Raw genomic sequence first — 12,694 nt, forward strand, 5'->3', positions numbered from 1 at the left:
GAGGGGATGCCATCTGGGCATCCCCAAGCTTAGACGCTTGGGTATTCCTTGAATATTACCTTGGGCGTGCATTGTGCATCCCCAAGCTTACGGTTTTGCCGCTCCTTATTCCTTCATCCATCGCGATCTCACCCAAAACTTGAAAACTTCAGCACACAAAACTCAACAGAAACTTTGTGAGAGATGTTAGTATAATAATTCAATCATACACTTTAGGTACTGTTATAAATAAATCCATATACCTACTGTATTCTAACTTCTCCATGACTTATAACCCCCAATATAATACATAACATCATCAAAATAAGCACACTATGCAAAAAAAAACAGAATTTGTCTAAAACAGACGGTACTTTATGACAGAATATTTATCCATACCTATGTAACTCCAAAACTTCTGAAAAATTAGGACAACATAGAAAATATGTATTACAGTAATGTGTAAAAAATTCGGCAATTGATCACATTCCAGTACACGTCAACAATTCACGCTCTGGACGCTAAATTTCTGTTTGTACACAGTACCAGTTTTGAACAATCATCCAAATCATCCTAAAGACTTTACTTGCAACAAACACTAATTAAAAGATTAAAACATCCATAGTAGTAATAATCATGCTTGCACACAAGAACAAAAAAGATAACTATTGGGTTGTCTGCCAACAAGCTCTTCCTTTATAGCCATTAAGGTAGGCTTTGAGATTCCAATGATGCTCACGTCAAAGACAAGAATTTAAGCACAAAGATAGCATTATAAACATGTGACAAACACATTTAAGTCTAACATACTTCCTATGCATAGGAAATTTATAACAAAACAAAATATCAAGACAAGAAATATTTAGCATATGCAAGGAAGAAGAATAAAACATTGAAAATCTCAACATAACGAGAGGTAGTTTGGTAACATGGAACATATCTATACTTCCCTCTCTCAAAATAATTACACTTAGGATCATAATCAAATCAACAATATAGCTATCACAAAATATCCTCTTCATGATCCACATGCATGCAAGCTTGATAATCTTCTATGATAGTGGGATTGACATCAACTAAAGTCATGACCTCTCCAAGCCCACTTTTTTCAAAAAAATCGTAAGATTGATAATTCTCCGAAGTAGTGGGATAATCATTATCTAGAGTTGACGCTCTTCCAAACCCACTTTTAATAGTATTATGAATTTTTTATCATCAATAATAGATTCATTTTGAGGCTCAGAATTCTCAAGATCACAAGAAACATCATGATAATCACCCCAATCATGATCATGGGCACAATTGACATTCATGAAATTTATACTAACAATATTGCAATCATGCTTTTCATTTAATAAATGTATCTCGACAACATTTTCTTTTATCGCTACTTCATTATCAACAAATTGGTTTACAATAAGTAGCAAGTTTAAAAAGATTAGCAAGTGGAGAAGGCTTCATATGTGTAAGGCCCCAGACACACCCGCCGGTTATGGCCGTTACCCCTCTCGAGATCTAGACCGGCCCCACAGATCAATACTAGTCTTTCCTGCACACTTTGTCCTCACTCGTGCGCCCTCGGGACCAACTTCCCGATCGGTCACCCATCCTAGAATTACTCCAAGCCAAGCACGGTTAACTTGGGAGTTCTTTTTGAATGGGCTCTCGGAAAAAGAAGGAACTCCTTATTGATATGAGTAGTCTATCATCCCTATTAAATCAGGATATCACATACACCCCTACTCAAAGGAAGCGACGTCCTCGTCGGGCCACAGGAACATTCCCGCCTGGCACATACGTCCGTGCGTCCAGTCTGGCACATGTGCCATGCCGTGTGTCATGATGGGTCATAAACGTCATGCAGAACATGACAGCCAACCTGTCCGCAAACATCCATGTAACTGTGAGGGTCGGCTCTTATACCAACTTGTAACGCCCTGGACACACCCCTGGTGATGGCTGTTACCCCTTGCATGATCTAGACTGGCCTCATAGATCAATACTAGTCTTTCCTGTGCACTTTTTCCTCACTCGCGCGCACCAGGGACCAACTTCCCGTTCAGTCACCCATCCTACAATTACTCCAAGCCAAGCACACTTAACTTGGGAGTTCTTTTCGAATGAGCTTCCAGAAAAGAAGGAATTCCTTATTGATATGAGTAGTCTATCATACCAATTAAGCCAAGCTATCACAATATGTCCTTATTTTTATTTTATTGAGTCAACATGATTATTGCAAGAAAATAAGGTGTGTGTGTGTGCAGGTACCTCCGGTTGTCTGATGAAGTCTCACCGGCAACGGCACCAAAAATTCTTCTGCAACTTATGACATGCATTGGGATTTCCCCGAAGAGGAAGGGTGAAGCATTATAGTAGCATAAAGTATTTCCCTTAGTTAAGAACTAAGGTTTATCGAACTAATAGGAGATCCACACAAATGACCTTTAGCAGTACACACACACAAGAGCAAATACTTGCACCCAACGTGGGCAAGAGGGTTGTTAATCCCCTTGTACTCGTTAATTGCAAGGATTAAATCTCATATTGGGAGATATATAAATTGCAAAACTAAATAAAATTAAATAAATTCCAGCAGGGAAATTAGTGTTTTAGAAATGTGATTTAGATGGACCCGGGGGCCATAGCTTTCACTAGAGGCATCTCTCTCAAGAACATAGCAAACAGTGGGTACACAAATTACTGTTGGGCAATTGACAGAAAATCGCATAGTTACGATGTTATTCATGGCATGATCGGTACATAGGCATTATGTTCGTGACAAGTAGAATGTTAAACTTACTAACGCCTACTACTATTACTCCACTTCGAGAGCACTTCTATGCTTGCCTCTCTACGTATTAAGTTCATGACAAACAGAGTAATGCACGAAGTATGATGACATTATGTAGACAGAATAAGACCAACCAATATGATCAAACCCCCGTTGTTTTAGCCTTAGTAGCAACAATATAAACAGGTGCCTCGCTACTCCTGTCACAGAGTGAGGACACCATACGATTGAACCTACCCCAAAGCACCTCTCCCGCTGAAGATAAATCAATCTAGTCGGCCAAACTAAGTGGATAGATCAGAGAGAATTACAAAGTTATAGCAATCACACATGATAAAAGTTAGAAAAAACTCAATTACTTTCAATGAATGATCTGATCATAAACCTGCAATTCATGGAATCCCAACAAACGCACCGCAAAAGGTTACATCGAATCCATCTCCGAAGATAACATTGTATTGAAGATAAAAAAAGGTAGAGAGAGCCATCTATCTACTACGATGGACCCATTGGTCCTATGGGGAACTACTCACACATCATCATGGATGCAGCAAGGATGATGAGTAAGACGTCTGAGATCAATCCCCCTCCGGCAGATTACCGGAGATGGCCTCCAGATGGGATCGTGGAAGAACAGAGGCTTGTGGCAGTAGAAGAATTGTTCCGTGGCTTCCTCTGGTGGTTCCTCGATTTTAGGCAATTTATAGGCTTGGAATTAGATCAAACGGAGTTGCGAGGGTCCCACAAGCTTGGGTGGCGCACCCCCTGGGGGCGTGCCACCTGAGCTTGCGGCCCTCTCGTGCATCGTCTGGTCTCCCCCCGAAGCTTCTAGGGTCCCTTTTAGTCCAGAAAAAATCACCATAAAGTTTCATCGCGTTTGGACTTCTTTTGTATAGGTTTTCTACAAAACAATAAAACTGGCACTGGGCACTAGGTTAATAGGTTAGTTCCCAAAAATGATATAAAATTGCATATAAAGGACACACGATTGATAATATAATAGCATTAAATAATCAAAAATTATAGATACGCTGGAGACGTATCACCACACAGGAAGAAGCCTTCACGGTATTGAAAGATAAGTTAACACATGCTCCTTCACTCCAACTTCCCGATTTTAGTAGGACTTTTGAGCTTGAATGTGAGTGGAATTAGATTAGGAGGTGTGTTACTACAAGATGGTAAACCTGTTGCATACTTTTCTGAAAAATTGAGTGGGACTAGTCTAAATTATTTTACTTATCATAAGGAATTATATGCTCTTGTTCGGACTTTGGAAACATGGCAACATTATTTACGGTCCAAAGAATTTGTTATACATTCCGATCATGAATCTTTGAAACATATTAAATGTCAAGCAAAACTGAACCATAGACTTGCTAAATGGGATGAATTCATTGAGACTTCCCCTTATGTCATTGAACGCAAGAAGGGTAAATAAAATGTTATTGCTGATGCATTGTCTTGTCGCTATACTATGCTTTCACAACTTGAATTTAAAATATTTGGTTTGGAGACAATCAAAGATCAATATGTGTAGGATGATGATTTTTAAGATGTAATGCAGAACTAAAGAAGGAATAACATGGAACAAGTTCGTCCGTAATGATGGATTTATGTTCCATGCTAACAAGCTATGCATTCCAGCTAGCTTCGTTCATATTTTGTTGTTGCAGGAGGCGCGTGGAGGAGGATTAATGGGACACTTTGGCATGAAGAAGGTGGTGTACGTACTTGCTACACATTTCTTTTGGCCAAAGATGAGATGTGATGTTGAGCATTTTGTTGCTTGTTGCACTACATGTCTAAAAGCTAAGTCATGACTCAATCCTCATGGTTTATATATGTCTTTGCCTGTACCTAGTGCTCCATGGGAGGACATATATATGAAATTTGTTTTAGGTTTACCTCACACAAAGAAGGGGAGGGAGATCATATTTGTTGTCGTGGATATATTTTCGAAAATGGCACACTTTATACCATGTCATAAAAGCGATGCTGTTGCTAATGTTGCTGATTTGTTCTTTCGTAAAATTATTCGCTTGCATGGTGTACCAAATACTATTGTTTCAGATCGTGATACTAAATTTCTGAGCCACTTTTGGAGATGCTTATAGGCTAAGTTGGGGTTGAAATTGCTTTTTAGTACTACATGTCAACCCCAAAGTGATGGACAAACTGAAGTAGTCAATAGAACATTGTCTACTATGCTTAGGGATGTTTTGAAGAATAACCTTAAAATGTGGGAAGAATGCTTGCTTCATATTGATTTTTTATAATCGTCAGCTGCATTCTACTACTAAGATGTGCCATTTTAAAATTGTGTATAGTTTCCTACCTCGTGCACCCATTGATTTGTTGCCTCTTTCATCTCCTGAGAAGGTTATTTTTGATGCTAAACAACGTGCGAAATTGATCTAAAAAATGCATGAATTAACTAAGGGAACCATTGAGCGCATGAATGCGAAATACAAAGTTGTTGGCGATAAGGGTAGAAGACATATTGTGTTTGAACGAGGAGATCATGTTTGGTTACATTTACGCAAAGATAGGTTTCCTGATTTGTGCAAATCTAAGTTAATGCCACGTGATGGTCCTTTTAATGTGTTAGAGAAAATAAATGGTAGTGCATACAAACTTGAGCTGCATGTAGATTTTGGGGTTAGTCCTAGTTTTAACATTGCAGATTTGAAGCCTTATGTGGGTGAGGAATATGAGCTTCCGTCGAGGACGACTTCAATTCAAGTATGGGAGGATGATGAGGACATCACTAGTACATTTACACGCACAATCCCTGTTGCTACACACACTGGACCAATTACTAGAGCTCGCGCACGCTAATTAAATTACTAGGTACTTCCGTTTCTTGGTAACGGTTCTAATGTTCTTGAGAATATGATGTTGCCTAAATTGGATACATTTATTTTGCTTACAAATGAAGGGCCCAACATGGACAAGAATGATGAACATTTGAGCATGATTAAGCATGGAGAAGATGGTGCGTGCAAGAGGAACAAAGAACGAAGTTCCTGGTGGTGTTTTCAACACATTGTAGCCATCATGATGACATACAAGGACATGAAGGAAATATACAAGATGGCCTTTCATAAATTTCGTCCATAGCTTGATATAGGTGTTGCGCCACCTTATTTTTGGGCCAGGCCCATGTAATTTCGAAATACACTTAGTAGGCTATTTTTAGAGTCCGCAGTAATAGGGAGAACGACCTAGGACATAATTTAGTCCCACCTTGCCAAGGTTGGACAGAATTCCCCTATGTCTCCCTATAAATACATCTCTTAGGGCGTCGTTTTAGACTTGGGTTTTGTTTATATTAAAGTTCGCCATAGTTGCAACTCGGGTCCTTCATTTGTGTTCAGCGACCAGACCAAGACGTCATAGAATCCCACTTGATTAGTAACGATTTCCTATTATATTTGCAATATCTAGATTGTAATCTTAGTTTCTTGCTTGTTCTTCATCTGCGTGTAGGAAATAGACCCTCCTGGTTAGGTTGATCGTGCTCTGGCGTGGTCAATAACCTCTCAGAGTTGGTTTAGCAATTGGTATGGCGCAAAGTCTTCACACGTATGTAGTCGGATCATCAAAGTTGACTTCTGTAACATCCCAAACTTTCAATTTGGAATGTTATACATACGTCATCATATGCATATCATATTTTATTTGCATTTTGGGTGTGATCCTAAAAATCCTAAGCAACTCAAGGACCCACGGAGAGAGTTGGGGATTTTATTATTTTCATATTCGAAATTTTCTCAAATACTGAAAAGGGGATCATTTTGGTTTTAATTATTTTGTCTCCAACAATATTTCATATTAAAAATAAATGAGAGGAGATAATATGACTTCTCCAAAATAAAAGAAATATTGGAGGAAAAATGTTAAAATCAAATAAATAATTTTATTTGGATTTTATTGCTATTTTATTCGAATTAGAAAAATATGCATTTTTCAAAATTACATTTTTAGGCCAAGAAAATGTTCACTAAGTTCTAAATTTTTTATTTAGACAGTGAAAATTTGTTTTGGCATTTTTAGATTTTTATTTTTATTTATTTAGGATTTTTCTCGGCGGAATTTATTTAAAAAAATGTTCCGGACCGACTGGGCCGAAGCCCAGCCGGCCCACTCCCGCGCCGCCGTCCCCGAGACGGACTCCCGAAGGAGTCCGATGCCGCCATGCCGCCGGTCGCCCCTCCCGCATGCCAGGCCCCCTCGGGCCTTTAAAGGCCGGAGCCGCCGCCCCTCCGCCCGCACAAAAAGCGCTCGTCCCGATCTCATCTCCGATCTCCCTGCCGCCGACTCTTCCTAGCCGCTCCCCACGTACGAACTCGTTCGGTGCCGCCGCCGCCGTCCGAGGGGAGACACCGCCGCCGCGTCTCCAGGGCAGGACGGCTTGAATCCCTATCACCGGGATCGCCCCCGCCGAACTCCGGGCCATGGCGAGATCCAGCAGGCCGTGGCGGCGATCAGCACCGGGATAGGACCAGGAGGCCGCCGGCGTCTCCCTGATCCGTGACCCCGATGCCATGGAGCTGCTCGTCAAGGTCCGACCCCCTTCCCTTTCCGTACCTCGGGCGCCATGGCCGAGCATCCATCTATTCATCCATCCCCAATTCAATTCAGTTCATCAGCACTCGTAGATCTCAACCCAGCCGAATTGAATCTTGCTGTAGGTTCGACGCGCGGTTGCTGCTGGAGCGGCTGCGCAACAAGAGGCTGATCTTCGTGGGGGACTCCTGAACCAGAACCAGTGGGAGTCGACGGTGTGCCTGGTGTCGTCGGCGATCCCGTCGCGCGACCAAAAGTCCCTGGCCAAGTTCGTGGGGCCCAACGGCTCTCTCAACGTGTTCACGGCAGCGGAGTACAACGCGACGGTGGAGTTCTACTGGGCGCCGTTCCTGGTGAGCTCCAACTCGGACGACCCCCAGGCGCACAGCGTGGTGGACCGCGTCATCGCCTGGCTGTCCATCGCCAAGCACACCCGGCACTGGCGCGCCGCCCACTTCCTCATCTTCAACACCTACATCTGGTGGCTCAACAACTTCGAGATGAAAGTGTTGTGAGTCCTCCGTCCTCCGTCCTCCCTCCATTGCTTGCTTGGTTCAGTGGGTGAATCGGTGTGAGTGATGAAGATGATGATGATTGATAGGGATTCTTGCTGGTTGCAGGAAGAATCCTCGGGCGTTGCCGGACAAGTACACGCTGGTGGATCGGCCGGTGGCGTACAAGGAGGTGCTCAAGACGTGGGCAAATTGGGTGGACCGCGGCGGAGGAGACGAGAGAAGGCCACCGTAGAAGACCGCAGGCGGAGGAGAGGAGACGCGGGTGAGGTAAGAGGAGTCAAATCCCCATCCCGCCCCTCCCCACACGCCGCCGACCCACCCGCGGCATTCTTTCCGGTGTGCCAGGTAACTGAATCCACCTACGGTCTACTCGTACCTTTTTTGGGATTTTTTGAACTGTTTTGGGGATTTTGATTTGGGGGCGATGTTGACATGATTTTTCGAGCTGGGGGAATGGCTTCTTGTGCGCTCAGTTTGTTGTCGTCTGCAGGGGAAACAACAGCAAGATGGTGGTGCGGGTCTTCGGGTATGGGTCCCTGATCTGGAACCTCGGCTTCGATTTCGACGAGAAGATCCTGGGATTCATCAAGGGCCGCAAGCGAACGTTTAATCTCGGTATTCTTGGTTGTGCCTGAATGATTTGAAGCAAATCTGAACCTGTAACTATAGTTCTTGGTCTGAAGATATCACATCTCAACTTTTCTTTCTCCGCAGGCACCTAGAGTCGCGCGGCGACCTCACCGTCCTCCTCTTCCACATCGTCCTCGGCTGCAAGTTCATCGCCTCTCAACGACACCGGCAAAGCCAAGCTCAACGGCCTCTCAGTTCAGAGCAACGTCCAGGCAAGCCGTTCGTCCTGTTTCCTCTCTTCATCACAGTTGCTCTTCCGTGAGAATGGTGCTATGATGATGATTGCCTATTTGCTTTGGTGTGGGTTCATCGGGTGGAGGAGCAGAAGAAGCTAAACGTGCCCTCCGATGAGGTGTTGGTCAATGCCCCTGTCAGCAGCGGCCGCATCGTATGAATTTTCTCTCATCTCGGTTCTTTTTATTTTTGAACAAGATCATTGGTTCCATTCTGTTTGTGACACCGCTCTGCGAACGACCTCATATATGCAGTGTGTTCTTGTGTCCGAGGAGGACGAGGAGGCTTCATTCGCGGACCGAAAGCACCGTGGGAAGTGTGTAAAAAACTTCCACTATATATGCTCTGCTCACAAACTTGATATGGTTGAGCAATTTTACTTCTGTTGTTTCTGATGAAATGTGTGGCTCATCAGAGCTATTCCACAATTTTGTCCCCACTTGTACCTTTTTGCACTTTATATCTGTAGCTTCTTTCAATTTTTTAAGACATTGTTTTTCGTTTTTTAAGTCTTCACGTGTGCAAAATTACTTCTGTGGTGAGCCGACATCTGGTTAGCTTGACGAGTACTTCCTGACGGCTGATGTCCTGGAGAACTATGGACTTATGTAGAAGAAAAAAACTAGAGTATCTTCGGGCTATATCCCTGTTTGATCTATAAATGTTCGGCAAAATCACTTTTCTTATCAAAACATGTGGACATTTGCTTATAAGATCACAGTTTTAGTACTCTCCTTGAGGGTGATTTATTGCTCTTTGCATTGAAGTTCAAAGTAATGGCATTTTATCTCTACATTGCTAGCAAAGTGAGGTGCCAGAGATAAATGAAACTCCATGCCAGTGGTGCTGCCTTGATTATAATACATCCAGAACAGACACATAAACTCCTCTGTTCTAATAGCACTTTATTCTTATGAAATCTGGTTTTGAGCATTTTATTACGGAGGGCAGCATGGTTTGTTCAAGGATCAGATGTTACTCGTGCTTCTGAATGCCATGTTTCAGAGCTGATAGCACACGCTTCAGAAAGATAATTGTAGATGATGCGAATAACTTAAGTTTTTGTCAAGCATCAGTACACTGTATGCACTATGAAACAGATTAGTTTATATTCATGCTGAATATAAACAAAGTAGGATACATTCAGCTATTATTACTTGCAGAAAAAGCTGCATGAAAGCAATTATATGGAGTTTCAAATGGGAAAGAAATCACAAAAGATCAGTTTTTCCCTTTCCTTTTTAAGCAGCTTTCGTTTCTGGTACCACATTGCAAAGTAGGTGAACTCTGACTATAACCAAATAGTACTTTGCTGTTTTTGTGTATTCTAAACCATACACTTGTCCATGCATATGAATTTCATTAATTTTAAATACCAATACTGGTTTTGAAAAGACTGGTTCATAATATGCTTAATTATGTTGTGGTTTTTCTGTACCAATGAATGATCCTGGTGAGTGGTTAAAATATTTGTTGGCACATGTGGCTGTATTAGTGAGAGGTCAATATGCAGCCTTTTCCACTAATTAGCATGATTTTGATAAGTTCAGATTCTGAGAAGGAAAAGAAAGCCTCAGGGCCAGAGTATTCAGGAGGACACCAATCCAAACCCATGTCTGAGGCAGCTTGAAAGAAGGTTTGCTGCAGAGAAGAGATAGAAAGAGCGAAATAGAGATGGTAGGGGCGTGATCTGTTGTAGGTATGAAGTGAAGTAATCCTTCCTTCCCTGCTGTTTGTTTTTGCAAGTCTGTTTTGCACAACTCTATTTGCAGTGCGTGCAGTAACTGAGGGGCTGCGTTTTGAGGGTTTTAGGTGTCGAATATGACCGGACCATTAAAATAAAAGTTGTATATCTTTTCAAGACCTTTCCAACCAATGTTTATTTGCAATTTTTCTTCAGGTGTTCTAGGAGATATGCCTATCTGAAGTTACTGTTAGTTTCGTCAGACTGCAGTTTCAGTCATGACTTCCTATTTTGCGGGCAGTTTAAAGTAACTTCAAGGCTGAATCTGTCCATGGGGCTATGGATGTATTTTCAGTATTTGGTTTGAAATTTCCATGGATAATTTCTTCTCAATTTTTCGCTGAGTATAGTGAAAGATACAACCTTCTGAATGTGAGATCTTCCTGAAACTATATAGTTTCGGTTGTGAGTTTCAAATTGGTTTGCCGTTTTAACGGTACTTAGAGGCCGAATGTATTGTCTTGAACGAAACTGTTGCATCTTGCTTTAGAGGTTTTCTGATACGGTCACAGCTGCCGCAACTGACGATTCATTAACTCCCTCATCGTGTAACTTCCCTGCTGCAGGTGATTGGATCAGCGAACCTTCTCTGTAGTTTAAGATTTGATCGGTTGGAGGAACGTGGTAAGTCCCTAGCAAAATTCTTTTGCCTTGTTAATTCTGCGTTTTTTAGCAGTGCAGCTGGTCCATGTCATATCATCAAAGTCATCGATCTTTGACAGAATGTAATGCATGAGCAGTATAGTATTATCTCTTATTATGTGAACCCTCAGATACCTTTCCATGAGACTGAAACCCAACTGTTTCCAAATTTCTTATGTGTTTGTGTATATGACGATACATAAGTGAGTTTCACCATTATTGGTCTATTTTTTGATGTTTTTTCCAAGGATATTAGATTGTTGAGTTAATTGTCAGTGGTGCCATCACACTGAGTTGCCATTAAACTGTAAAAGTTACGTTTTTTTGTTTACCAATGCAATTATTTTAATTATTATAGAACATCTGATTGACGATGTGGTCTGTGTTACTGGAGTGAGCTTTTTTCTGGAATGGAATACATGTTAAAGCAGAACCAGTGTAAGCTGATATTCTTCATGTTGTCCTTCAAGACAATATTTCATATGTTGTAAATATTTCATGGTCACCTGGTATTGGAATCTGACATTTCGCATGGTGGTGAATGACTGAATGCATGCCGAGGCAGTTCCATACAAAAACAATTTCCTAAAAATTAAAATAAATACGTTGTTGATTTATTAATACAAATACACCACCAATAAGGCTCACTCTTGGACAATGAGGTGTCTGCTCGACATATGTTAAGATGAACAGGACCTCCAGCTCGCAGCTCCTGCGCGTGCTGCAAGGCGAGCTCGGCAGCTCCAGCTCCTGCTTGATCAAACATCATTTGTAACATTTACCATATCACTATGGTTAAGAGGTGAAATATTTACATGAATAAAATACATTGTAACTTATACCCGTGGCAACACATGTGCATTCATTTGTTGGCCCGTGGCAACGCACGGGCAATCTACTAGTACTCTTTTCATATCCAGTTTTTATGCATTAGTTACAACCCTCAAACATTGCATGAGTAGGATCTCTTAACATGTGGGTTTTGGGAAATAGATGATGAGGTAAAACCTATTGCTTTTTTATTATCAAACCCTTGGGAGTTACTTCTACGTTATGCTTATATTGCTATGCTATGTTCGTAGATGTGGATTGAGTTTGAGTGTATCCATGACAGATGTGAGATTATTAATTAATGGTTAACTTAAGGTGGCTACTTAAATACACATCTGGGTGGATTGGTTGCGGACACCTGGGGATATACCAGTGCTGTCCTTTGGTTCGCCACCCAGGCTCAAAGGGATCATAAGATTATTCATGCTAGAAACTTTCGTGTGCAGCCACAAGCTATTATGGGCTCTAGCATAATTGAGTATGTTGCATGACCTCTTTCAGTGGTAGGCTAGCAGATATAGGGGAAAGTAGGTGAAACTGTCTACCCAGAGTAAAGAGTTAATGCTTTTGAAAGACTGTGTCTCGTTCATCCATTTCTCAAACACCATGTAGTGCAAGAAATCCAACGGAGGAGATCGAGTCTTGTGGGGAAAAATGCGCAAACCTCTGCAGAGTGTACAAACTAATCATGGTTAGCCGTGTCCCCGGTTATGGACATCTTGAGTATCTGGTTCTTGGATTATCATGTTGATCTCA

At 41.8% G+C, this 12,694-nt stretch overlaps 1 protein-coding gene and 1 long non-coding RNA gene across 3 annotated transcripts; both read left to right on the forward strand.

Annotated features, from left to right (window-relative positions):
- The first annotated feature begins 6,982 nt into the window (after positions 1-6,982).
- Positions 6,983-9,434, forward strand: LOC109738957 (xylan O-acetyltransferase 7). 2 transcript variants are annotated; one of them, XM_020298055.4, is made up of 6 exons: positions 6,983-7,338; positions 7,468-7,853; positions 7,963-8,202; positions 8,348-8,472; positions 8,572-8,875; positions 8,976-9,434. In XM_020298055.4, the coding sequence occupies exons 1-3, from the start codon at positions 7,321-7,323 to the stop codon at positions 8,087-8,089; spliced, it is 531 nt and encodes a 176-aa protein (XP_020153644.1). In that variant the 5' UTR covers positions 6,983-7,320; the 3' UTR covers positions 8,090-8,202; positions 8,348-8,472; positions 8,572-8,875; positions 8,976-9,434. The 2 variants fall into 2 exon arrangements, with proteins under 2 accessions (XP_020153644.1, XP_045088936.1); XM_045233001.2 differs by having other exon boundaries at positions 7,048-7,338; positions 7,963-8,124.
- Positions 9,435-10,084: 650 nt separating this feature from the next.
- Positions 10,085-10,882, forward strand: LOC141041652 (uncharacterized). The gene is made up of 2 exons (XR_012202516.1): positions 10,085-10,420; positions 10,622-10,882. It is a non-coding gene; the product is annotated as an uncharacterized lncRNA (long non-coding RNA).
- The last annotated feature ends 1,812 nt before the right edge of the window (positions 10,883-12,694 follow it).

Source organism: Aegilops tauschii, chromosome 2 (assembly GCF_002575655.3).
Source record: "Aegilops tauschii subsp. strangulata cultivar AL8/78 chromosome 2, Aet v6.0, whole genome shotgun sequence".
In the NCBI taxonomy this organism is placed as follows: domain Eukaryota; kingdom Viridiplantae; phylum Streptophyta; class Magnoliopsida; order Poales; family Poaceae; genus Aegilops; species Aegilops tauschii.

Excerpts from the sequence above, each read along its gene's own strand:
- LOC109738957 (XM_020298055.4), top strand. Across the intron at positions 7,854-7,962 it reads AACTTCGAGATGAAAGTGTT|GAAGAATCCTCGGGCGTTGC; the intron begins GTGAGTCCTCCG and ends TGCTGGTTGCAG.